The 27,688-nt window shown below is 43.9% G+C and overlaps 1 protein-coding gene across 2 annotated transcripts; it reads left to right on the top strand.

The window, feature by feature from the left end:
* Positions 1 to 3,588: 3,588 nt before the first annotated feature.
* Positions 3,589 to 27,027, top strand: VPS26A (VPS26 retromer complex component A). 2 transcript variants are annotated; one of them, XM_034438644.3, is made up of 9 exons: positions 3,589 to 3,791; positions 9,346 to 9,495; positions 16,853 to 16,928; positions 18,501 to 18,657; positions 19,193 to 19,357; positions 20,358 to 20,464; positions 22,528 to 22,596; positions 24,047 to 24,189; positions 25,361 to 27,027. In XM_034438644.3, exons 1-9 carry the CDS (start codon positions 3,789 to 3,791, stop codon positions 25,472 to 25,474), a joined length of 984 nt encoding a protein of 327 aa, XP_034294535.1. In that variant the 5' UTR covers positions 3,589 to 3,788; the 3' UTR covers positions 25,475 to 27,027. The 2 variants fall into 2 exon arrangements, with proteins under 2 accessions (XP_034294535.1, XP_087728365.1); XM_087872239.1 differs by lacking the exon at positions 16,853 to 16,928 and having other exon boundaries at positions 3,681 to 3,791.
* Positions 27,028 to 27,688: the final 661 nt, after the last annotated feature.

The following is a 27,688-nucleotide window of genomic DNA, read 5'->3' as shown; positions in this document are numbered from 1 at the left end:
AGAGTGAGTTCCCGTTCCTTGTCCCAGCTTCTGCCAACCTAGCAGTTCGAAAGCACGTAAAAAATGTAAGTAGAAAAATAGGGACCACCTTTGGTGGGAAGGTAACGTTCCATGCGCCTTTGGCGTTTAGTCATGCAGGCCATATGACCAGAGAGATGTCTTCCAACAGCCTGGCTTTTTGGCTTTGAAACAGAGATGAGCACTGCCCCCTAGAGTCAGAAACGACTAGCACATATGTGCGAGGGGAACCTTTACCTTTAAGTTAAGGTAACTTATACAGAATAAGTTAAGGTAACTTATTCTATATTCTAACTTCTGATATATGAGTTGTCTTGGACATCTCTTAGTCTCATTTAAGTGTGAGAATGTGGACAGCTAGGAAGCTTTGGGACATTTTTTCTTTCTCTCTAGGAAGAAGGAAAGAGCGAAGCACTTCTGAAAATGTTTGCCAAGAAAATGGGGCGGGTTTATCCATGAAAGGCAGTCCCTGGTTCAAGAACATGAAATTTAAGAACAATTCCTAGATAGAAATGGGTTGCCTATTACTAAAAATGGTGGATGGCGGTAAAACATTGAAGCAGCACAATGCTTTCAGGAACTGCTGAAGTTAGGCTTTTTAAATATACAACCGGTTTTCAGCGGTTTATTATTTATTTATTTATTTATTTATTTATTAGTTCAATTTATATGCTGCCCTTCTCCGCAGACTCAGAGCGGCTTACAATGCACTTATAGCAATAGCCTTCATTCTTTTGTATATACCTGCTTATTTGGGCTTTTGGCCCCCCCCATAAGCAGTGTTTCTACAAAGTCATCTTATTGCCCCCACAATCTGGGTCCTCAATTTACCTACCTCGGAAGGATGGAAGGCTGAGTCAACCTTGAGCCTGGTGAGATTTGAACTCGCACTAATTGCAGGCAGCTGGCAGCTAAGTGCTACATAACAGCACTTAGTCCGCTGCACCACCAAGGCTCTATAAAAAGGTTGTAAAAAAATGCTTTTAAAAGCCTCTGATGATCCCAGCTAAGCCGCGCCATCATCAGAGGCTTTTTTTTTTACTTTTAAAGCATTTTTTCGGCCGAAGAAGTTGTAGAAAAAATCCTTTTAAAAGTAAAAAAAACCAGCCTCTGAGGATCGCGCGGATCAGCTGGGCATGGGGTGGTGGTGCAGGGATTTTTGCTACTGGTTCTCCGAACCACCTGCCACCATCGCTACCGGATTGGGTGATCCGGTCTGAACCATAGCTCATAGGCAGAGGACACCGTCTGCCATTTTACTAATAGGCACATTTGTAGGTGCAAGTTCAGACTTTCATACAAATTTAAGTTAGGAACAGAACTCATTGTTAGCCCACTTGTTTTTTAATTGCCAGGAATCAAGTCTAAATCAAAGGTAATAAAAAAGTAAAACAGTAGATCATAAAACTTAGAAACTGGATGTTTCTCTTGGTTTCCATTGAGTCACTGGGAATTGGGCAGCATATAAGTTTAATAAATTATTATCAACAAAATACAGAGGGGCACCAGCCATTCTAGCCAAGGTTCAGAGAAAAGACAGCCCCACTTAATGGTTCAGCCCCTATAGGAGACACCTCTTCATAGAAGACACCTCTGTACAATACATTTGATACACACACACCTCTCTGTATTCTTGGCTATAGCATTTTCATTTTACATTTCCATTTTAAAACTGATTTTGCCCTATTGGGGAGCCATCAAGAAAACCTGATGCCTCTACTTCCCTACACATTGGAACCATCCTGACAGAACCAGGATAATAATTACCTGATGACAATGGGAATTCCAGAAGGTAGGGCCAGAGTGCAACTGCCCATTCCTAGTTTTACCAACTATAACTACTTCCCTGATAATGCAGGTAAATGTATAACTATTAATGACACTCCCAAGGGTGCTTTTTCAAGAGGCAGCTGGACTTTCTGGTTTTTCTTTGACGATGTTTCGCTTCTCATTCAAGAAGCTGCTTCTTCTTGAAAAAGCACCTTTGGGACAACCATGACCTGGATGACTGAGAATCTCCATAGACATCTATTAATGACACCCAAAGCCACATTTTCCATTACTTTGTCAAACCTATTTTAAAAATTGTACCCATCACTACATCTTCTGAAAGTAAACCCCATAATTATGTTCTGTATGAAGTATTTCCATTGATTTGTCTGGAATCTTCCAACATTCAACTCAAAGGATGATCCAGAGCCTGCCTGGTATGTTCAGAGAGGAAGTGAACTCAACAATTTAACACTGACTAGGTGAGATGCACATTTCCTCCTATCCGATGCTAAAGTGGCCAGGTACCAAAGTGCACTTGGGACTGCTGTCTCAAATATATTTCCAGGGTAAAGATCTTCAATCCTCAAAGATTTCAATGCAAACCCTTTTCTTCCGCTTCTACAATGTTGTTAGACCCAAAAGAATAGCTCATATTCAGGGCACTCAGGGGTGGGGCCTATCTAGTTGTCAAAAAGTCCCTGTTTCTGTCACCGAACCAGGTGAAAACAACATATCTGCTAGTGATGTCAAAAAACAAATGCTTTCCCCCTACCTGAAAACCTCTGCATGTCAGCAAATTAATCATGCCCACCCCCATGACAGTATCAATTATAGTACAGGTAGTCCTTGACTTACCACCACTGAGTCCAAAACTTCCATTGCTAAGCAAGACAGTTGTGAGTTTTGACTCATTTTATGACAATTCTTGCCACTGTTGTTAAGCGAATCGATGCAGTTACATCAGTAACACAGTTGTTAAGTGAATCTGACTTCCCGGTTAACTTTGCTTGTCAGAGGGTCACCAAAAATTAACACATGATCTTGGGACATTGCAACCATCCTAAATACATGCCAGTCACCAAGCATCTGAATTTTGATCACACGATCCCGTGTGAAAAATATCATAAGTAACTTTTTTTTAGTGCCGTGGTACCTTTGAACGGTCACTAAACAAATTGTTGTACATCACGGACTACCCGTATTTGAGGATTGTAAAATAGAAGGAATATGAAATCTAGAAGAGCCTGGTAGCCCCTTTTCCAGCTAACAAATTTCATTTTTAATTATTTATCAAACTTGTATGCTGCCCATCTCGCCAAAGCTAGGTGGCTCAGTGCTTGTCGATCAGAAAGGTCGGCAGTTCGGCGGTCCAAATCCCTAGTACAGGTCTCCGGCGTGAGCAGGGGGTTGGACTAGATGACCTCCAAGGTCCCTTCCAACTCTGTTACTGTTTACTATTAAGAAGCACGAGCTTTTCTGACCTGTAGCTGCCTTCATCAGGCTCTCCTGCCACGAAATCAGTAAGAGTTGCTCCACTAGGTTTAAGTGCAAAAGAAAAAAGATGACTCCAATAAAATAAATTTGACTTCCAACCGATGCACCCTATGTAGTTAATGGTTCAGAGACCCAGAAACTTCGTATGCACCAAGAAACTCCGGCAAAGTTTGGCATCACCTACATTGATCAAAGAGCAGATTATATCCATTGACTTGCAGGGGAGAGAGAGAGAGAGAAAAAAAGCATCTTCACCATCGAGATATCACACGTCCGAATCCTAGACAAGATCTTCCCTCGCCCGGCCCGCCCAGGACAGCGCCCCCAACCGTCGCCAAGGCTACCCGAGTCGGCCACTCCGCTTTTTACTCCACCTCGGTGGGAAAAGGGAGGTCACGTGTCTGGGGCGTGGAATGAAGTGACGGCCTCTCCGGTCACATGATAGTGGCGCGGGCCGGAGTTGCTACGGTTGCTCGGGGCGGGGGGCCGGAGTCTGGCTGACAATGGTAAGTGAGCGGCTGCCCGGTTTAAGGAAACGGGGAGGGGGGGAGGGAATATTAAGGCTGTCGGGACGCCCCGCGGTGGAACTCACCGACGGGAGGACCGTTGGGTTGCGACTGGCTTCTTTCCCCTTGGCTCCCTTTTTCCCCACCCTTCTGAACGGGCCGGGCCTCGGGCGCGCTCGAGGCAGAACGGCTGGCCGTTCCCATGGAGACGGGGTTTTTTTTTTCTCCCCCCCTCTCCTCCTCCGTCCGTTCCTTCTTCCCACCTCTGCTGACTCCGCCCCCCTCCACCCCCCCTCAGCGAGGGCCGTTTTCTCAGCGCGCGGGGGCGGCCACTCCAAGTCCGCCCCCCTCCCTCCTCGTCCCTCCACGCGCGCATTCCGCCTGCCTCGTGACGTTGAAATCAGTCCCCGTGCGCGCGCGCGCACTCGGTGTGGGGGGGGGAAAGAGGGGGGTTGAAGGAAAGAAAAGCCTTGTGGCGGCGGTTGCCGGGCCCCGTCGCCCTTTCGGCCGCCGAGCGCGTCTCTCTCTCTCTCTCTCTCTCTCTCTCTCTGGCCGGGCGACCGTCCTCCGAAAAAATAGCGGCAGGTGGAAGGAAACCTCGCGGGTGGCGGTGGGGGCGGGGTATTGCATCGCGGCGGCTCCTTTTTTTGGGACGTGGGCCGCTGCCTCTTTTCCAGCTTTAAAACACCTCGCCCTTAAAAGCGTGTCCCTCCCTGGGTGTGGTTGCTGAGGGCGACCAGATTAGGTCGGGGGCTGCAAAAAAAAATAAATAAATCGGAAGGGCCGTTTAAATGGCAGCCGAGGATTACACGTTCTGTTTAACAGATTTAACAGATTAACAAGAGTTGGAAGGGACCCTTGTAGGTCATCTAGTCCAGGGGTCTCCAACCTTGGCAACTTTAAGCCTGGTGGACTTCAACTCCCAGAATTCCCCAGCCAGCAAAGCTGTGAGGTAAAAGGCAAAGCTGGCTGGGGAATTCTGGGAGTTGAAGTCCACCAGGCTTAAAGTTGCCAAGGTTGGAGACCCCTGATCTAGTACAACCCCCCCCCCCGAAGCAGGAGACCCTACATCATTTCTGACAAATGGCAGTCCAGTCTCTTTTTAAAAGCTTCCAGTGATGAAGCTCCCACAACTTCCGAAGGCAACTTCTGTTCCATGGGTTGATTGTTCTCACTGTCAGAAAATTTCTCCTCATTTCCAGGTTGAATCTCTCCTTATTCATCCATTATTACTCCTTGTCTGGCCTTCAAGTGCCTTGGAAAATAGCGTGACCCCCTCCTCTCTGTTGCAGCCTCTCAAATATTGGAAGACTACTCTCATGTCTCCCCTGGTCCTTCTCTTCACTAGATTAACCATGCCCAGTTCCTGCAACCGTTCTTCATATGTTTTAGTCTCCAGTCCCCTAATCATCCTGGTTTTAGTGTTTTCCCCCCTGGGCTTTAGTCATGCTGGGCGTGTGCTTAGAAAGCGCACCCAAGCTGCAAAATGGAGGTGTGGGGAAACCTCTCTTGCAAGGGGTTGTCATTTATGCCGGTAGGATAATCCCATTTATTATTCTCAAAGAGCCAAAGCGATGCTGGGAATCCTTGAAAGGGAGTCTTGCTTTTCTTGTGCAGCGATTGCTGAACTGCTTGCCATCTTTTTACCCTGTGTACCTAAACTTTGTTTAGGTAGTGAGTCTGAGGAGCAGTAAATGGGCTTGATTTAACAATCCAGCTCAGGAAATATAAATTAGTTGCGGAAGCTGATAAGTATAGAAAATGAACTCGCCACAGTATGTTCGACTGATACCTGCAGGGTCCTTGATGCTCTCTGAGCTTGGCTGGAAAAAGGATGTAAAAGTTACTGACAAAGTTTCAGTAGTTTGTTGGATTTGTCTAGAATATACAATTGTATGACATTGCTGTTTATTTTGCGTGCGTTGTAAACTCTGCCTTTTTGTGAGGTAAAAGTGAATATTCAATGATTGCTCCAAGGAAAAGCATTGTTAGATAAGCTTTGTCGCTGCATTCCTTGCCATATGTTGAGTAATAGTGTGCTCTGGCTGCGTATTTGGGATAGTGAGATGTTGCAACAATATTTCAAGTTCTTAACTGATTTCCTTATGAAATATACAAAATGTATATTTATTAAACAGAAAATAACAGCTTCCATCAGGCAAATGAGCCTCCTAGAATTCTTGTACTCATGTTTTTTTTCACTGGGTAGATGTACCGGTAGGTCTACCATATCTAGGCTAAAAAATATGAGCAGTCTATCATTGGATGATAGAGAGCAACAGAAAGCAAATTCTAGTAGTTGCCTGGTTTGTTGCCACTCAGATATGGTACTATATCAAAACATGGTCAACATATTTATCATTTAAAACAGGGCTGCCAACTTGCGGCCCACGGGCTGGATGTGTCATGCGCTGGCCACACCCACGCCTGGTTTAGGGAAGGGGGGGAAAGCTGCGATATGTCATTTGATGCTGCCGTGACGACGTGAGTTTGACACCCCTGATTTAAAGTATATGGAGTATATAGGAGGAGTCAGTTGCAGATTTGGAGCTCATTCCCCACAGCTGTGGTGATTGCATTGTGTAATCATATTTAAATATTTCATTTACATGATATGAGACAAAACCTCTGGAATGAACCATAGCTAAATTGTTTCTCCCTCTTAACTTAGAATTGTCTGGAATTTGAGATTTATATGACAAGCTGTGGCTTTCTTTCCATGATTTTGAGCAAAATAATTATACAGTAAACAAAAGGCAATGTATTAGGTGATCATGGAAAAGAGGGAAGGAGAAAATACATTTGAAGTTATATGTTTGGGTCCTCACTGTGCCACTCTTAGTGCCAAAATTCCCTCAATGCCTGCTAGGTTTCCTGATTTTTTATTTTTTTGAGTTTTGGTCACCAGCTGCAGAGTAGAGGCAGTGCCTCTAGTTCTCACAGAAAATAAATGGTAGATGGTTGTAGTTTAGTGCTTTGTTTTTAGTCAGCCAAACTTCCCTTTGATCAAAGAGCAGTATAGAACATAACAATTAACATGCTGTTTATAAGTGAAAAAAGAGGATCACACAAAATGCAAGCTAAAAGAATAATACAGAGTATTATGAATGAAGGCAAATTCAGAGTATTCACTATTGTTACCATTGCAAGCTACATCTGCAGGAGCAAAACCCCCAGATTATTATTTGTCTAAAACTAATACATAAAGCTAAAAAACTAAAATAAAAGTAGCTTAATATAAATGGCATCTATCTATATGTACTTATTTTAATATTGTTCAAAAGTTAGGCATAGTTACAGTGTATTTTAGAATGGGAATTGGTCAGCTTAAATCTTGCTTTACTAGCAGAATAACAATTTAGTAACTTCTGGAAAGGTAGAGTCCCTTTGATTAGGAAGCAGAACCAGGTGAGCAAAAATATTTGTATAACAGCAACAGTAGAGGTAAGTCCTTGACTTACAACCATAATTTGGACTGGCATTAGTGTCAAAATATCAGTGTAGTCTTAAAGTGAGATGTCATGAGGCTGCACTTACTTAAAAAGCAATCCTGGTATTTCCTGTTGCAGTCATTAACTGAGAATCATGGGTCATTAAGTGAGCACCCACCCCAATCCATGCCATTCTGGGCTCAGTCCCTCCCAGCCTGGTAAGGGACTGCCTCCAACTCCCCCCATTCACCTGTCTCCCCCATCTATGCCCTTTTGGCCCCTGCCTTACAGGCAGCAATCAGCAGGCGCCAGCAACATTCATTTGCACAGATGCTTCCCCCCCCCCCCTCCAACTCCATGTGGCTCCCCAGCCTGACTCAACCAACCACCAGCAAACATTCATTTCTCCCAGTTCTCTGCACTGACCTTTGGCCTCTTGCTGTCTCCTTTTCAGACCAAGTTTCTCCAGCAAGTGTTTCGTATAGTACTGAGCCTTTGTAAAGCTGTGCTCTCTTTGGAATGCCTTTGGAAAGATGGCTCAACTTTGCAAAGGGAGTGCAGCTTTACAAAGGCTCAGAAAGTCATGTGTGCTATAAGAATCCTCACTGGAGAAGCTGTGGACACAGCAAAAGGTGAAAAGTCTATTGTGGAAGAGAAGGCAGCTGGGTGAATGGATGCTTGCTGGGACGAGCTGGGCTGGATTGGGAACCCATGTGTGGCTGAAGAAAAAAGGTGGGTGGTGATTGATTGCATCCTGGGGTATGGCAAGCAGCCCCAGAGCTGCATGATTCTGAGGCTGTTTACCTCCTTGTAAAGCAGGGATGTGATGGCTCAGTGGCTAAGACGCTGAGCTTGCTGATCGAAAGGTCGGCAGTTCAGCAGTTTGAATCCCTAGTGCTGTGTAACGGGATGAGCTCCCATTATTTGTCCCAGCTTCTGCCAAACTAGCAGTTCGAAAGCACGTAAAAAATGCAATAGAAAAATAGGGACCACCTTTGGTGGGAAGGTTACAGCATTCCGTGCGCCTTTGGCATTTAGTCATGCCGGCCACATGACAATGGAGATGTCTTTGGACAGCACTGGCTCTTCGGGTTTGAAATGGAGATGAGTACCGCCCCCTAGAGCCGGGAACGACTAGCACATATGTGCGAGGGAAACCTTTACCTTTAAAGCAGGGCAGCAGCTAACCAAAAGGGTATATAGATAAGAGGGAGATAGGTGGGTGGGGAGAGTTGAAGTGCCCTTGAGGTTGTAAATGCAGGCAGACTGCTAAGCTCCCAAATTTTGATCAATGGCTGTAACTTTGGGCGGGAGTTGTAAGCCCATTTTTTCAATACTGTTATCATTTCAGCTGGTACTGAATGAATAGCTGTAAGTCAAGAATTACCTTTACAGTAAAATGTGGACAATAAAGTCCATTTTATTTGTGTTTTGTTTTGGAAGGGTGCTCACCTGCAAAGAAAGTTCTGTTGGCAGACAGCATAGAGAATGATAAAAGAGACTGGTAGGAAGTAACAACCTCATTAGCCTGCATCTCATAAGGGGGTGATTTGCAATTGGTTGTGCCCATCATGGTGGCCAATTCATAAAAATAGTGTCCAGCTGGCCCAAACTTTAGAGACCACTCTTACAGGCAGAATCTCTGAGCAGAGGTTTGGCTTCCCAAATGTTATATATTCTCGTATCATAATTTAAGATTAATTTAGGATTTAAGGTAGCTTGGATACCACATAATTTATATTTTTCTTAAAACAACCATGCATCCAGTATATTAAGTTAATTACTGCAATTTGAATTACATCCCTATACAATATTTAAAACCTAGAAATGAAACCTTTAAAAATGATCATTGATTTAAAGTGATACAGAATATAACAGAATAGAGGGAGTTTGTTATAAAAAGTAGTTAGGGTTCTACTGTAACAAGATATTTGCTTTTTGCAGTGAATTTATCAGTATTCTGGTCCTAATATCTTGCTGTAAGAGTTTCTATTATGAACGTATAGATTTTTAATTTTTACGTTGAAAAATTACTTCCAAAGCTTCCAATATTTTTGTCTACAGCATTGTGCTAGATAAAATTCCTGTTTTGTACATTTAAATAAGTATTACTTTTATTGCAGAGTTTTCTTGGAAATTTGTTTGGTCCCATATGTGAGATTGATGTTGTTCTGAATGATGCTGAATCACGAAAAACAGCTGAAATCAAAACAGAAGATAACAAAGTAGAAAAACATTACTTGTTCTATGATGGAGAATCAGTTTCAGGAAAGGTAAATTGCATCCTTTGTATCCTCAAAATGGTCCGTAATAGAACATATAAGCAAAATCACACATTTATATGGCTATAGTGTGCTTTAGAGTTTCAGTGGTTGATTAATTATGTTTTATTTGCTTTTTGAGTAAAACTAGAATATATAGGAGCCTGAGTGGCGCAGCAGACTAATGCTACTGTTAAAGGTAGTATTTAGCTTCCAGCTGCCTGCAATTACTGCGAGTTCAATTCTCACCAGGCTCAAGGTTGACTCAGCCTTCCATCCTTTCTAAGGTAGGTAAAATGAGGACCCGGTTTGTGGGGGCAATAAGCTGACTTTGTATAAAATATACAAAAGTATGAAGGCTATTGCTTAACGCCTTGTAAGCCGCCCTGAGTCTCCGGAGAAGGGCGGCATATAAATCAAAATAAAAAATAAAAAAATAATTACCATTTTTGTATGTTAACAAACAGTTTCAGTATGAAAGCTGTCCCCTTATAGTTATATCTGTTTTGAGAGTTTGGTCAGGCATAATGTTCATTTTAAGTGAAGGAAGGAAAAACTAACAACAGCATTTTATCTATATCTTTAAACTACCCAAAATCTAGGCTAAAAATCCCCATCCCCAAGACTTTTGAAATTGCAGGGAAAAAGCTATCCCAGCTCAAAACCAGTTCCCTGTTTCTAGGATATGTGATTATTGTTGAAAACTCTCTACCTACTGCTGTATTCCTAAAGATTAGGAAATAGATTAATTTTGTCATTCTTTCCTGAATTTTTGTGATTGTTGTATTGCCAGATAAGTATATAGTATTTAATATTTGTATTTTGATATTTTCCTGTGCGCTGCTCCCACTATCCATTAATGGATTAACTTCTTCAGCCTTTGGCAATAACTGAGTGAGAGCTCAATTTCCCTTTCCTGTTGCCCTGCCACGCCCCTCAATCCCGTGATCCCCAGTCTTCACTCAGTTATTGGCAAAGACTGAAGTGTATATTTGAGCTCAGGCTTCCAAGCCCTTTTTGTTCCCTTTCCTAGGTTTTTTTACTTTATTTTTGAGTAGCTTTATTTTTTTCTTCGGTTTCCTGCCTTCAAGCAAGCAGAGAGCAGGCAAGTGAAATCGGCACCTCAGCTGGGAGGCGGTGATCGCTTCGGCCGCCCACGCATCTCGCCAGGTGGGGGCTCTTAAACTCACGCCGGCTGCTGCCCTCACTCAGAGAGGGAGACCGGCTCCGCTTTAACAGCAAAGAGGGGAAGCGAGCCTCGGGAACCTCCCGCTAGCGGCGATTGGAGCAGCCGCCGCCGGAACGGAGAGAGAGAGAGAGCGGTGAGGCAAGCTACCCCTCCCTCGCCCTCCTTGCCCCCAGGAGACATCGGAGCAGCTTCGAGCGAGCGCGGCAGGCGGTAGGACCTTCGGGCCGCCGCCGTGAGTCCGCAGCCTCCTTAGCCCACTGCGGCGCACGTGTCCGGAGGAGAGCAGCGCGGTGGGGCAAGCAGCTCCCCCCTCCTCCTCTTCGCGGCTAGAGCCCTTGGGGACGCACCGGGCTGAGCGCGGCAGGCGGTAGGACCTCCGGGCCACCGCTGTGAGACCGCAGCCTCCCCAGCCCGTGGAGTGCAAGCCACGTGTCCACCCCTCCCCAGCCATAACGGAGGATTCCCGGGCCGCCATCTTGGCTGCACCTACAGAGGGCTAGCTCCGCCCAACTTGGCAGTCAGAGGCCCTCACCATCAGCAGCCATCCCAGTGTTCCTGGCTGCAAGCCCATTCTACCAGTGGCACAAGCGCCCTCCCTCAAAGTTCGGGCTATCAATCTAGCGAAGAGAGTCAGATGGCAACCATCGCCTTATCAGACTCTCCCTTCTCATCGGACCCAGAGCTTGAAGCAAGCCCACCCCGCAAGGGTTCCAAAGCTCCCAAGAAGCACTCTTAGAAGCGGTCCTCTCATCATAAAGACCGGGGGGGAAAGGACAAGGATGCTGCAAGGCGCCACAAGACCTTAGAGCGCCTCTGCGCTAAAGCACAGATGGAGAGAGCAGCAACCCCTTGCCAGGGGCCCGAGCCGGCTAGCCCCTCTCCCCACGCACGCGCGGAGGCGGGCCCTGGCATCACGAGCCTGGCAGAGCTAGCCCTAACACCGGCAACCCCGAGCACAACCGGACTAAACCAGGAACTCCCGCGGCCCAGAGGAGTATCCCGCTCATTGCCAGATATTCCACTGTCAGACTCCCCTCACTGGCGCCACCGTGGGGCCGAGGCAACATTCACACCAACGGCAGCTGGCCTGCGCGCCCCAGAAGGGCCCCTACCAGCCAGCCAGCTGGACTTTCAAACCATGCTTTCAGCAATGTCCTCCTTCTTCGCTGCAGGCTGGCAGCAGACCGCAGGAGGCCCCCCTCACCAACTACCAGCACAGGGGGCGCCCCAACACCAACCGGCCCAGCACCAACAGGCGCATGCCCAGTCATCCTCGTCAGAGGATTCAGACCAGGCCGAGGAAAGCCCAGAGACCTTTGAGTTGTCAGAGGATGAGGGCCTGATGCCAGATTCTCCGGCTTTCACAGGGCTGTTTCGCCCAGCATTATTCAAATCTCTCCTTCACAAGGCGCGCCTCACAACCAATTTGGGCGTGCCTGGGGAGATCTCCGCACCTAACCCCACAGCGGCGGGACCCCATGATGCGCTCTTCAAGTCCTCCAAGCAGGAAAAAGATTGTATTCCCTGCCCCCAGCTTTTTTCGGACGTGATCCAGAACCCCTGGGGGCAGCCTGCCTCATTAACAACCCCGAGCAGCCTGGACAAGAAACTCTACTGCTCGGCCCAGGAGTTGGAGGACCTGTTAGCACTACCATCAGTGGACCAGCCGGTAGCCTCCCTGTCATCTCCATCGATGGTGTCCATGGATGCTGTAGATGGGCTCAAAGCTGAGGACAAGCGAACGGAGTGGGCCCTCCGTAAATCTCACCAGGCAGCGGCTTGGGCAATCAGGACGGCAACGGCGACCTCCTTTTTCAACAGAGCCACCCTCATCTGGCTACGCCAACTAAAGGAAAAACTGCCCGCGGAAGACACTAGGCTGCACCAGGACTTGAACAAGATCGTGGCCGCCACCGAATATGCCGCGGATGCATCCCTGAATTCCGCCAAATTCGCTTCCAGATCTCTAGCAGCGAACGTTACAGCAAGAAGGCTGTTCTGGCTTCGCCCCTGGAAGGCTGACCTGAAAGCCAAATGGAAGCTAGCTGCAGCACCATACAAGGCGCCAGACTTGTTTGGGGCAGCCTTGGAACCAGTCTTGATCGAAGATAAAGACAAGAGGAAGGTGCTCCCATCTGCGTACAGGCGACAGGACCGCAGATACACCCCTTATTCGTACCAGCAGCCCTTTCGGCCCAGTGCGGGGCCAAGAGGGCCCCCACCACAGCGCCCCCCCTTCCAGAGCGCCAGCAGACACCAAGACAGATCTCAGTTCCGAGACCGTGGTCGACCCCAGCAAGCTAAACGATCCTTTTGTGGGGCCGGCTTCAAGACAGCCAGGAGGGGGAAATGACACCCGGGCTGCGGGGCCCATCGGCGGGAGACTCCGACTCTTCCACCAGCAATGGGCCCGATCAACGGAGGACTCGTGGGTTCAGCGCACGATCTCATCGGGGCTTTCCATCGAATTCTCCGGTCCCACACCCAGTCGCTTTGTACGTTGCCCGGTCCCACAGTCCAAAGAACTCAGGAACCTTCTGGCACAAGAGATCTCACACCTGCTGGAGATAAGAGCTATAGAACCGGTGCCCCACAATCAGCAAGGCTCCGGCTTCTACTCGACCCTCTTCCTGGTGCCCAAAAACTCGGGAGGCTGGAGAGCCATTCTGAATCTCAAACGACTAAACCGGTCGGTAAAGTATCGCAGATTCAAAATGCACTCCCTCAAGTCGATACTAGCGGGCGTAAGGAGAGGGGATCTCCTCCAGTCAGTCGACCTGCGGGAGGCCTATCTTCACGTACCAATCCACCGCAGTCACCGGCGCTTCCTGAGATTCGAGGTCACAGGCCAGCACTTCCAGTACCGCGCAATGCCCTTTGGACTCTCGTCGGCACCCCGCACCTTCACCAAGCTAGTAGCGGTGGTGGCTGCCACACTCCACACCATCCCAGTGCGCCTCCTTTGTTACCTCGACGACATTCTGATCCCCTCGTCGTCACACGGCCAAGCGACCAGGGATATGGAAAGAGTCCTGCAGGCATTCCAAGACCACGGTTTTTCCATCAACTTCGAGAAAAGCCAGCTGCAGCCATCGTCGCGTCTTCTGCACCTGGGGGCGGAGATCGACTCGGTCAGAGGCCAGGTGTTCCTCTCTCAGGAGAGGATCCTGAGCATTCGAGACCTAATCCAACAAGTCTCAGGAAGGGGGAGAGTGCCCCTGGTTCAACTAGCATCACTCCTGGGGAAGATGGTATCCTGCTTCGGTATCGTTCCGTGGGCACGCAGACACTCACGGGCCCTCCAATGGTTCTTGCTGCCCTTCCAGAGAGCAGGCAACACCAACCTGAAGCGCAAGGTAACCATACCATCTCAGGTCCGTCTCTCCCTGGAGTGGTGGAGGTCTCCTGCGCTCCTCAAAGGCTGCGAATTCCTGGACCCGGACAGACTCACGCTAACCACAGATGCAAGCCTGCGAGGATGGGGTGCCCACCTACACCATCTGGTAGCCCAGGGCCAGTGGTCCAGGAGCGAACGACACAGCAGCATCAACCTCCTGGAACTCCGAGCAATCAGGCTAGCGTTACGTCAATTCCAGACAGCGGTTCAAGGCCAGCACGTCCTGATCCGCACAGACAACATTTCGGCGAAAGCACACGTCAACAAGGAAGGGGGCACGAGGTCCCGTGCGCTGATGTTCGAGTCCGAGGCCCTATTCGCCTGGGCAGAGTCTCACCTGCTGTCGATCAGGGCGGAACATATCTCGGGAGCAACCAACGTCAGGGCGGACTGGCTCAGCCGCGAGCTGATAGACCCAGCGGAGTGGCAACTACACCCACGCCTATTCCGGGAGCTCAGCGCCCGCTTCGGGATGCCGGACGTGGACCTCTTCGCGACCCCGAACAACGCCCAGCTGACCCGCTTCATATCCCGCTACCCATCAGCACAGGCAGAGGACCACGACGCCCTACGATGCAAGTGGCCCAAAGGTCTTCTCTACGCCTTTCCACCGATCCCTCTCCTTCCTCGCCTCATCCGGAAACTGCTGGCCGAGGAGGCCGACCTACTACTAGTAGCCCCCAACTGGCCTCGACGACCCTGGTATGCCGACCTCGTGGCGTTATCCGTGGGACAACCCTGGCAGATCCCCCCCCACCAGGTGGTACTCTGCCAGGGGGCGGTCACACATCCAGAGCCTCAGTGGCTTCAATTGACCGTCTGGCATTTGAAAGGGTCATCCTAAAAAGAGATAAACTATCGGATGGGGTAGTACATACTATCCAAGCTGCCAGACGGCCCTCAACGACCCGCATTTACGAGGCTTCGTGGCGGGCATTCTGCCGCTGGTGTTCCCAGCACCATGAGGACCCAACATCGGCATCAGTCCAAAACATCCTCGAATTCCTGCAATCAGGTCTGGAAAAAGGACTGGCGCCAGCAACCCTAAGACGCCAGACAGCGGCTCTGTCCACAGTCATCATCTGCCCGCCATACCAAGCGCTGTCCCATCACCCGCGCATCAGGGGGTTCCTTCACGGCGCCAAGAACTTGCGCCCCCCCACAGTGCACAGGTACCCGACCTGGGACCTCCCGCTGGTGCTCCGGGCCTTAATGGGACCTCCATTTGAGCCCTTGGGCTCAGCTGCCATCAAACACTTATCATTCAAGGTGGCATTCCTGCTGGCCATCACCTCAGCCAGAAGAGTCTCGGAGTTAGCAGCACTTTCAATCCGAAAGGATCTCTGCATCTTCAGAGACACGACGGTGGTCTTGCGGATGGATCCGGCCTTCATTCCCAAGGTGAACTCCTGGTTCCACCGCGCACAGGAACTCATCCTACCGGACTTCTGCCCCTGCCCGCGCAACAGCACGGAGAAACAATGGCATTCCCTCGATGTCCGCTGTGCCCTGCGCATCTACATTAACAGGACAGCGGCCTTCCGACACACGGAGGCGCTCTTAGTGTCATTCAGCCCGGCCTCCATGGGACGGAAGATCTCAGCATCCACGGTGAGCAGATGGATTAAGGCCTGTATCGCGTTAGCGTACGAGCTGAACACTAAAACTCCTCCCGGAAAGATTCTCCCGCACTCCACACGCAGCGCGGCCACAACGGCGGCCTGGGCAACACAGGCGTCGGTGGCAGATATCTGCAGAGCAGCGACCTGGTCGTCGGTGACGCCCTTCATCCGTCACTACAAGATAGACGCCTACAGCTCCGCTGAAGCGTCCTTCGGCCGTAGAGTATTGCAGACGGTGGTGACAGAGGAGGACTCTGGAGGCACTCTGCTTCCCGCCCATGGGGTTTAAACTTGGGTATATCCCATTAATGGATAGTGGGAGCAGCGCACAGGAAAATGGACGTTGTCTTACCTGAACGTCCCTTTTCTGGGCGCTGCGTACACTATCCATGCCCTCCCCTTTTTTCTCAGTTGGCGTCTGCCAGTAGTGTTCTTGTTGTTTATAGTTGGTTTTCATTAAAGTTATGTTGCTTACCTATCACGGTGTGGTCTACCATAACTTCGTTCAGACTGGGGATCACGGGATTGAGGGGCGTGGCAGGGCAACAGGAAAGGGAAATTGAGCTCTCACTCAGTTATTGCCAAAGGCTGAAGAAGTTAACCCATTAATGGATAGTGTACGCAGCGCCCAGAAAAGGGACGTTCAGGTAAGACAACGTCCATTCTATTTGTAAACCACCAAGACACTGGAGTTGGCAAAATATGCTCTTAATTTTTCTAAAAATCCTGTTTATGCTACCCTGTACATTTTTTAGAATGAATTTAATTTTAAATTATTGTAAGCCATTATTAGTTCTAGGATTAGGGTATAGTGGTTGAAGGTACTGGACAGAGACCAAGAGATTGTGACTTCTAGCCCATTAAAACCTACTGGGTGACTTTGAGCCAGTTATTTTCTCTCAGCCCTAGGCAGAAGACAATGGAAAACCACTTCTGAAAATATTGCAAAGAAAATTTCATGGGCATAACCTGTGTAGAAATTTAATAAATAGTTGTCAGGAGTCAACTGACTTGAAGGCACACATATAACAACTACAAATAAAATGAAAAATTGGGGATAAATTGTTCCTATTGCAGCTATGTCCTTGTATAGTTAATGATTTATGAAACTATGCAAAGGTATAGGAGCACTACATTAATATACTGGATTTTTCCCCCCAGGTAAATATAGTCTTTAAACATCATGGAAAGAGGCTAGAGCATCAAGGAATAAGAATTGAATTCGTAGGGCAAATTGGTGAGTTATAGACCTGGCACTGAATCTGGATAAAATGTAAAATGTTCACTATGATTTGTAGAAATGTTAATTTGGACGTGACACTGGAATAATACTGAGGTAGATTAATAGCAAGCAATATGAAATATTGAACTTAATAATGAACTGTTTGGGACTGCTTATTAATTAATTATTTGAATGTGTAATATAATGTGATATACATTAAAAGTCAATTTAAAATTATTATGTACGTGTGTATGAATATACAGTATATAATGTATGGGTGTCTGCACACATGCACACACATACACTTATTAAAGTTTTTTAAAAAGTATAAAACCTAACAAAATAAAGTAAGAAAAATAAGAGAAAGAAATCAAAAGTGCAAGAAAGGAAAAAGGAAGTAAAGAAAAAATAGAAAAAAATATTCAAAGAAGTAGATTCCAATTTCCTTTACAGCAGTTATAAATACAATTATAAGTTTATCTCTTAATCTGTGGTTACAACATTTCTCTCCTCTTTCTATAATGAATTCTTTTTAATCATCAAAACAATAAATCAGTTTATTTTTTCTGTTCTACACAAAAAGTCTACAAGAAGTTTCCATTCAGCAATAAATGTAGAAGTCAAGTTATCTCAGCAAGTCATTTTCACCAACTTCACCACCAAGGCTTCAGTTCTAGAGCCTTTTTGAAGTAGTTTCAAATATGCTGAACATGTCTTATTTGAAGTCAATAGTACAGTACTTGAGAAGAAAGAATTAAAAGTTTCCTCCACTGTTTTATCAAGCTGCTAACCTATAAAAATATACATTTTACAATATGGTCCCCATAATCATGGGTTGTGCAAAATATTCAAAAGAGAAGTTGCAGTGTTAAAGCAGTCTCATCTGCCTTGGCACAGGAATAAAGATAGCCAGAGGCAACTTCCGAACCCGTTGTGTGAGCCTTGCAAAAAGCATGTGATTCAAAGAGAGGTTCTTTTATGCTCCCACATGTTGCAAAATGTTTTGCACAACCTACAGTTACTAAGTTGGTCTCAAAACTGGTACAGTAAGTAAAGATGATATAATTGATTGAAAGAAGGAGAGTAAGAGAAAGTCCTGTTGCACAAGAAGAAGTTGGCTTGCGTAATACTGAACTTAGCTTTTTAATATTATGTTTCATCAGCAAACAGTTTTCTGAAGAATTGTTCCATGCTTATACTACGAGAAATGTGAAACTAGGAGGAGGAAGTCGTACTAAAATTTTGAATAGTTAAATATGCAGCATAAAAATATTTGTTGAATAGGCTATGTTGATATTCAAATACATCAGGCTATTTTAGCAGCATCATTAACAAAAGATTTCAGAGTTCTTGTGAAATATAAGATCTTTGTATTGCAATTGAATTTTTGAAAAACTGTTGCATTAAATGTTCGTAAATGTTAAAAAAAATAGGTTCCTTCTTCCAGTTTCACTTTAAAAAATAACACTTATGTCTTCTTTGCCAGTTGCTTACAATCACCCAAATAAATTATTTTAAAAAACCCTTGCATTGTCTTCAGGAATGTTTCTTTTATGTATTTTCTGACTGTATTCCTTAATTTTGCAGAACTTTTCAATGACAAGAGCAATACTCACGAATTTGTAAACTTAGTGAAAGAGCTGGCCTTACCTGGTGAATTAACACAAAGTAGAAGCTATGACTTTGAATTTATGCAAGTTGAGAAACCATATGAATCCTATATTGGTGCCAATGTTAGATTGAGGTATGAAATTTTTATGTAGTTTGTTATAGCACTCTCATTTAGCTGAACTGGAATGTCAGTATTACTGTATACATTTTAAAATTCAATAGATATGTTCTTCTGCTTATAGAAACATTTGATCAAAAAGAGGTTTTCACAAACAAAAGGGTGAAAAATATTTTTTTTGCTTTTATTATAAAAATCCCTTAATACTGTAAAGTTTAAAAAATAGAAGCATTCAAAAGTTAAAACAAAATGGGTTCAAAATATATTATTTCTATAGATGTGTGCCTACATTTTTCGTGTAAATATCTCCCGTTTTACTTTGGGGAATAAAACAATTCTTATTAACTAGCATGATTGTGAAACTAGAATAGGTAAACTGACTTGATTGACTCATACGTTTCAAACTACCAATGCAATTTATGAGCGTTAGAAACAGCCTACTGATGATTTAATACAGATGGTTGTCTCTGCAGTTTCCAATATTGAAGGAGTATATGTAAGTTTTGAAATAATCTGTTTTGCAGTCTCCAATAATGTCATTCTTTTATAGGTATTTCCTTAAAGTGACGATAGTAAGAAGGTTGTCAGACTTGATTAAAGAATACGATCTTATTGTTCACCAGCTTGCAACTTACCCAGATGTTAACAATTCTATTAAAATGGAAGTTGGCATTGAAGATTGTCTGCATATAGAATTTGAATATAACAAATCCAAGTAGGTCTGATTTAAATGAAGTACACACATGAACTTGAAAAAAACAGCCAGCCAAGAACAATTCAAGACATGCAGAAATGATTAGCAACTGATTACTAATTGTATTTGGGGAAAACTGCCAATCTTTTTTTCCATGGTGATCAAAATGCAGAAAATTCATCTTTATTTTGAAGCAGTGTTTATATAACTTTTCTTTTTCCTTACATATAAAATTGTCTACTCATATAGAAAATAGAAGTGGTGAGTTTCGACATGTTAGATTGGACTTCAGGCTTAGGTGGGGGAATCACAATCTTGCATATTCCTGAGTGTTTAAAGCATCCCCAGAACAGCAAATAAAACTTTATAATACTGTAAAGAATAAATTGGAATAATAGATTTCTCTTATGAAGCAAATTAGTTATTTGCAGGGAATATTAAAACATTGCACAAGCCTGAGTTTTGAAGAATGTACATGGCTGTTTCACGATTTTGCCATTCTTTTGCTATACATCAGTATGTTAAACTGTTTGGGGATACTCTTGAATATTATGTTGCTGCTGGCATAAGCAATGGCTACAGCTAGGGACATTTTTATTTAATTTAAGCTGGTCTTCTAATTGCATATCTGACTTCACCAAAAATGGGCAGAGTCCCTTTTTGTGGGATTATTTTGAGCAAGGGCATATGGGACAAACTTTGAAAAACATTGGCAGCTGGAGTTTTAACTGGCTAGGTTTTTTTGGACCATGTGACTCTAGCTATTGTCTGTTTCTGAGTTCAATTCAAGTGCTTTCAGGGCCTAACAGTATTCAAGAAAACGTGTTTAAATAATACTAACTTCAATGTAGTAGTCCCTCCCTACTCTTGAATTGTGGGAATCCATCTTTGTGCCGATGGAAAAATTAACAATTAGCTGCTAGTTAGTTGGGTTCCAACCTTTGGTCTGAGACCAAATGCATACGGAGATATTAATGCATACAGAGCTCAATTTTTTACAAATCTCTTTCTTTCTTTTAAGGTATCACTTAAAGGATGTGATTGTTGGAAAAATCTACTTCCTCTTAGTAAGAATAAAAATTCAACATATGGAATTACAGCTGATAAAAAAAGAAATAACTGGAATTGGTAAGATGAAGAAATAATAGTTCGTTGTTAATCATTTAGGTCTTGCCTTTTCTGTTAGGTTCTTGGTTTTATTTAATAATCTTTGAATATAGTTTGTTTGCATGAATGCCATTTAATATATTATGAAAATTTACTGTAACTTTAAACTTAACTACCTGTATTTTTCGGAGTATGAGACGCACTGCGGAGTATAAGAAGCACCTTAGTCTTTGGGGAGAAAAATAGAGGGGGGGAATTCATTTGGCTAGTCCCAGCACATTAGTTCGCTCGCTGGTTTTGAGGTTGGGGCTGGTTGAGGCTGTGTTTCTAAAGCACAGCTGATTGTCAGAGGGAGCAGCAATTAGAAAAGCAGGCAAAGTGCAGAAGATCGCTTCGCTCACGTTGGGGCTGAAAAATAGCTTCAAAAGGACAGCTGATCCTCGGAGGGAGCTCCAGTGACTAAAACAGGCAAAGCGCAGAAGGGATAAGAGAAGGCAGCAGCTGTTCTGGGTAACCATTTTGGGCACCGCACAGGGTTACATTCGGAGTATAAGACGCACCCAAATTTTCAGCCTCTTTTAGGAGGGAAAAAAGTGTGTTTTATATTCCAAAAAATACTGTAGTTTGATTTGCAGATAACAATCTTCCAAGGGGCCTCTGAAGTAGTTCCTAAAGTAATACCCTTAAATTGTCATATGTAATTTCGTTTTGTCTTTCAATTGCATTACAAAAGATGGAAGACTTTTGTACAATGGCTTAAAATATAGAAGAATATCAAAAAAAAGCATAGCATAAGAGCTTTTGATAATAGAGATGATTCAGAACAATAATAAATTATAGTAAATAATCAGAAGTTAGTGTTACATTTGTTCGCTTTGGCAAATTAATATGCAGAAATAATTAGTGCGTCTTCTGGACATGATTTACTACTACCGTGTTTACCTGAAAAGACCCATTCACCTGTCGCGCTGCTGCTTGACTTGTTCTCTGGCCACTCGCAGCCAGACGCCTTGTGCCTCATTGTGCCGGTGTTGCCGTTTGCGGCATAATGCCGCAAGGCTCGTCATGCTGGTGCCACTGCTTGCGGCAGGAGGCTGTGTGGTGTGTTGTACCATTGTGTGCATGAACGGCAGCACCGGTGTGATGAGCCACGTGGCATCGTGCAGCAATGCGACAGGTGTCAGGGCGAGGGAAGCCTGGCTGCGGGAGTCCTAAAGTAAGCGGGGCGCGTGGGGCAGCTCCACCCCCTACCCCCGCCCTACCTTGATTTTTACATCTGTGCCTCGCCCCACCTCGTACAACCGGACGGTGGGTGGGGCTTAACTAGAGTTTATTTTTAGGGTAGGGCTTATATTAGGTACAGGCTGAAAAACGGGCTAGGGCTTGTTTTCGGGGTAGGTTGTATTTTCGGGAAAACATGGTATATTCAATTATCTTGATGGTTTACTTTAGTACTACAGGAGTACAAAAACCTTGCTCGGTGTATTAATTAAAATTCTACTGTGACACTTAGAACAACCCATTTTTTAAAAATATTGTGTAATCAAATAATGTACAGTTGTACAGTTACAATACAGGTAGTCCACTTCCAATAGTTCATTTAGTGACCATTCAAAGTTACAATGGCACTGAAAAAAGTGACTTATGACCGCTTTTCACAGGACCTTTGAAGCATCCCCATGATCATGTGATCAAAATTCAGATGCTTGCCAACTAGTTCATGCTTATGACTATTGCAGTGTCCCGGGGTCATATGATCACTTTTTGCGACCTTCTGACAAGCAAAGTCAATGGGGAAGACAAATTTATTTGACAACTATGTTACTGAAATATCAGTTGCAGCGATTCACTTAACAACTGTGACAAGAAGTGTCATAAAATGGGGCAAAATTCACCTAACAAATGACTAACAGAAATTTTGAGCTAAAATTATGGTTGTAAGTTGAGAACTACCTGTATACAGTTAAAGCATATTTCATATTGGATTTTATCCTACTGAAATAATTGCAGTTATAAATAGAAAATTGAGAAAAAGCTATACTAAACATCATGCTACTTATTTGTACTTCTATATAACTAACTAGGACCCAGTACAACAACAGAAACAGAGACCATTGCAAAATATGAAATAATGGATGGTGCACCAGTTAAAGGTGAGTGGGTGCATTTTTTTTTTTAAATCAAATTTATATACCGCCTTTCTCCCTACGGACTGAGGGCGGTGTACAGCCAAATAAAAACATAAAGTACAAACATTAAAATACTATTAAAAAGATATATATAAATTTTGCCCCGTAATTAAAAAACAATGACAAACCAGTTAAAAACATTTAAAAGTGTTAAGCCAGCCCTGCTTGCTGAAAAAAGAAAGTTTTAAGGGCACGGCGGAGGCACCGAAGTCTTGGATTCTCCTTATCTCTGGGGGCAGTTGGTTCCAGAGGGTGGGTGCCCCCCCAGAGAAGGCCCTCCCCTTGGGGGTCACCAGCCTACATTGTTTGGCTGATGGCACCCCGAGGAGGCCCTCTCTGGGAGCGCACAGGTCGATGGGAGACCGTCGGTAGCAACAGGTGGTCTCGAAGATATCTAGGTCCTATGCCATGGAGCGCTTTAAAGGTGATAACCAACACCTTGAAGCGCACCCGGAAGACCACTGGGAGCCAGTGCAGCTCACGCAAGAGAGGTGTTGTATGGGAGCGCCATGCAGCTCCCGTAACTACCCGCGCGGCTGCATTCTGGACCAGTTGGAGCCTCCGGATGCCCCTCAAGGGGAGCCCCATGTAGAGAGCGTTGCAGTAGTCCAGGCGAGAGGTGACGAGGGCATGAGTAACTGTGCACAGGGAATCCCGATCAAGAAAGGGCCGCAACTGGCGTATCAGGCGAACCTGAACCAATAGTCAGAGATGGAGTCATCTGACTATATCGGGATGCCGGGAACCACAGCCACTCAGTCTTGGAAGGGTTGAGTTTGAGCCGGTTTCTCCCCATCCAGATCCGCACAGCCTCCAGGCACCGGGACATTACTTCAAGGGCATCGTTGGGGTAGCTCTTATTTATCTATAATCCAGAATAGCTAGGATATTCTATTTGTATCAGCTGAGATTTTTAGGACACCTTCAACAATAAACAATCTTGCTGTATTGGAAAAGAATAACTGAGCTCTTAATTTAGAAGTTCCTTTCCGTACAACTTGTCTTACTTCTTTGATGAAGCAAGTAAGATGAGAAAACTTTACTTGCTTTCATATGTCCAGTAAAATAGGGTCAAATGTGTTCTTTTATTATGATAAACTAAATGTGCAGTGAGAATTTATTGGACTAAAGAGCTTTCTGACTCTACAGTGACAGTCAGATGTCAGATGTAAGATGAGTGTAATATTCTCCAAAGCTGTTATTCCCCAGAAAATGATATGCAGAGGGATATCTTAAATTCCCTAAAAGTAACTTCCACAAAGCTATTTGTGCCCCCAGGAAATTAACTCAGTTGGCTTTATTGAAAAATAGCTTTTAAAAAAAATGTAAAGTATGAATTTGCAAATCATTCAATATTAAACTTTGCAACCAATTTATTTAACAAAATTAAGAATGATTTTGTTTTTCACTTAAGGTGAATCTATTCCCATAAGACTCTTCTTGGCTGGCTATGATCCTACTCCCACAATGAGAGATGTAAACAAAAAATTTTCAGTAAGATACTTCTTGAACCTAGTGCTAGTAGACGAAGAAGACAGACGGTACTTCAAGCAGCAGGTATAACTAGAATAGTGTAATGGAATTGATGTATTTATAACAGCTTCCAGATATGACAGTTTTTTACACTAAAAATCATGTATGGATGTATATGTTTTTAAATTAGGACTAACATCACAAATCTTTTGGCTTTGTCTCAGAGAAATTGATATAATTAAAGAAGCTGTATCCACTGAACAGAAACTTTTCAGCGTTAAACTGTGTGCTTATGAATGTTATGTTTAGGCAGTACTTAATGACTATTCCTTTTCAACTAATACTGATCTTAATGCAGTCTTAAGACACCTATTATCACAGTTGCATTCAAGTAGACCTTGCCTAATTATCCTAATTGGGACTGGTATTTCTGTCACTAAGCGAAGTGGTCATTTAGGTGAAACATATGACCACACACCTTAGCAACAGCAGTTCTGGTAGTATTGGTTGCAGCTGTTAGGCCAGAACTGCACTGTTGTTAGACAAGAACCTTGCACTTCTGCTGCCTTGCTGCACTACCTCCGCTTTAACACCCTCCCACCTTTCTCCCCTGACACATCTGCTCTTTTGGCCATCCTGCGTGCTACTTTTGCCTACCCCTACCCTGAACTCTCTTTTGCCATCTTCTTCCTTCTGCTGCCGACCCTTTCGGACGCTGTGTGAGGGAGGTCTTGCATGGTTTTGTGAAGGATCAGCAGTTGCTTTGGCCGGGTGTGCCTTGTCTGCTGCAGGAGGAAGAAATTGACGAAGAGCAGCAGGGAATGACAGGAATAAGTGGCATTAAGTGCAGGATGGACTAGAGATGGAGAGGAAGAAAGGCAGGTGGGGGAAGCTGAAGCCCATGCTGCTGTTATAAATGCAGGAGGCTGCCAAATGCCCACATTTTAATCACGACCCCAGGGGCACTGCATTGGCCGTAACTTTGAGGACCAGCCATAACATTTGCTTAGTGCCATTGTAAATTTGAATGGTCCCTCAACAAATGATCATTAAACAAGGACTACCTGTACTATGACCTTCATTCTGTTGTATAAAGGAGAATAAAAATGGTGCAGCTAAATAAAATATGCTGTACTTCATCAGAACAGAAGTGCATGCAAAGAAGTGAGCTGATTGGATACAGCGCCGCTGCTAGATTTTGACCAAGTGTTCATATCAGTATTTTAATCCAGTATTTTCTTGCATCCTGAAATAGGAAATCATTCTCTGGAGAAAAGCTCCTGAAAAACTGAGGAAACAAAGAACCAACTTCCATCAGCGGTTTGAAAGTCCAGAGCCACAGGCATCTGCAGAACAGCCTGAAATGTGAACTGGATCTACAGGATGAAAAACTGGGATGTCGGTAGATCAGCAGATTAAAGGTGGCGACAGCCTGTAGGAAAGAAAGGCCAAACTCCCATTACAACAGTCTTCCTCATCTTACAGTGCTGCATTTCCCACACTACTAAAACATTCTTCAAGTAAATATTCAATTCTGTACATACATTTAAAGTAAGTGCTTTCTGAAACACTGGAACTTTCTTAAGCTCTTTTATACTGCATATTTTACTTTTGTCTGGTGTGATGCAGTCAGAGATGCATAAAGCTTAAAGAAGTCTAGTTATGTGTTTCCATGCATGTAGTATGGTGCATCTAAGTTTTGCTTTCATTGATGGTAAACTAAAGCATTTCCTCTTTCTATATCCGACTGCATATCATACATATTTCCTCAGTGTCTGCTATCTGTAACATTGGAGACTTAATAAAAAATTGTCTTAAAATGACAAATTCAGGTTTTATAATGATACTGTTGTCTTTACCCCAGGGAAGTAGATAATATATATAAAATACAATGTATTTGGAATAGATCTGAGAGCATATTACTGTTTTCAGAATTTTTTTGAGGAATGTGTATAAACAAGTTTCTTTCGTAATCAGTTTTGAAGACGAGTGGCTTGCACACACTTTTCTTCCCCTTAGCGTACTCATTCCAGTGACTCTATGATCAGATTCCAATTCACTTCAAGATTTGTATGACCTGGGCTAAAATACAGTATTTTCTCATTAAACCCCCGTTTGGTTAAGGGTGTGTGTATATGATAAAATGTTTTAAGATAATTTTTACTAATTTACACTCTTGAATACTGGATCGTTTGCACAAAATTTTATTTCTCATCAAATACCTATTTTTCACTGTCCTCCTCAAATGTAGAATATCGTATTCCTTTTCCATGCTGAGCTTCTGTGAGGAAATGTGGGCTTGTACAAAAATATATAGTTGAAAAACACCTGAATTTCCTAAGATGGTATTCTTGTGCAGCAAAAGATTGGTTTATTTTTATAATTCATTCTGGAATGTAGTATCTTCAGGCAATCTTGTTAGCCTCCATTTGTCCACAATTAACGTATAGTTTTTAGAACCACACTGCCTGTTTAGCACACTATGGGGACCTGTTGAATAAAAGGCTACTCACATTTCCAATTCACTTGGCCTATTTATCAAAAATGTTTCTAAAGTGCAAGTATTGTTGGTTATCTTACTGTGTGAAGTAAGCAAAATTGCTAAATTATATTTAGGAAAGAATTGTTCTATTACTGTGGCACTTTGATAAAGCCAAGAATACTCTGCGTGCTGGGATATTTCTCCTCTTCTTAAAACCTGTGACAGAGACCACTTGATTCCCTCATGTAAGTGCCTGTTCAAAATTTCAAAAGAAAAAAAGCCAAATATTTTCATGGACACTTGCATGTTGCAATCTTAGAAACTATTCCAAGAAAATTTTGAAAATTGATTGTATTTAACCAGCCTCAAATTGTGCAACTATGTATAATAGATATAATAAATTGCTATTTGAATTAAAAATAACTGTATTCTCACTAAAATCTCTCGACTACTTTATGTACAATAGCCTGTGAAGTAAATCTGTCTCTTCTAATTAGGAATATAGAACTTTTACTGACCTGCATGTTTTAAATGGCACCTAATCCATCATAGGAAAAAGCAAAGTACACTTTCATCTCCAAAATTCAGTGATTTCTCCATTGTAAGTCCTTAGATGGAAGGGGTTAATGATTCTCCATGGATGCTAAGCTTTGTTTGTAAATGTCTTTTAAATGGTAAAAATTATAGGTGTAAATCTTCCAAAACTCCAAGGAGACAGTAATATACTTTGTAGTACCAATCCATCTATTGCAGAGACAGTACAAGCAGTTTCAGTGGCCATTTGTTTTCATTGTCCATCTATTCTGTCATGCAGATTACATTACATTAGTGCAGGGGTGATAACCTCCCCCCCCCTTATTGTTACATTACAGCTCAGGGCAGCATTAGCATTGTTAATGATGAGGGATGCTGTGTGTTGCTGTTTATCTGAGTGGCCACAGGTTCTACTCCAGTGCTATGATGAGAGTATTTGAGGAACACTGATTTAGGTTAATTTTTCAAATATATAAATCAAACATACTGAAAGCATAATGCTGTAGATTTGGAAAAAAACTTATTCTGAGAGACATGAGAACTAGCAACAATAATCGCTTAGATGTC

This window comes from Pantherophis guttatus, chromosome 6 (genome assembly GCF_059756535.1).
Source record: "Pantherophis guttatus breed Tessera chromosome 6, ASM5975653v1, whole genome shotgun sequence".
In the NCBI taxonomy this organism is placed as follows: Eukaryota; Metazoa; Chordata; class Lepidosauria; order Squamata; family Colubridae; genus Pantherophis; species Pantherophis guttatus.
The sequence above is the reverse complement of the archived record's forward strand: the minus strand, read 5'-3'. Positions and strand labels throughout refer to the sequence as shown.

Bases quoted from the DNA above. Each gene is read 5' to 3' on its own strand.
- VPS26A (XM_034438644.3), top strand. The intron at 9,496-16,852 runs GTAAATTGCATC...TTTTCCCCCCAG, and splicing joins GAGAATCAGTTTCAGGAAAG to GTAAATATAGTCTTTAAACA. The intron at 16,929-18,500 runs GTGAGTTATAGA...TTAATTTTGCAG, and splicing joins TGAATTCGTAGGGCAAATTG to AACTTTTCAATGACAAGAGC.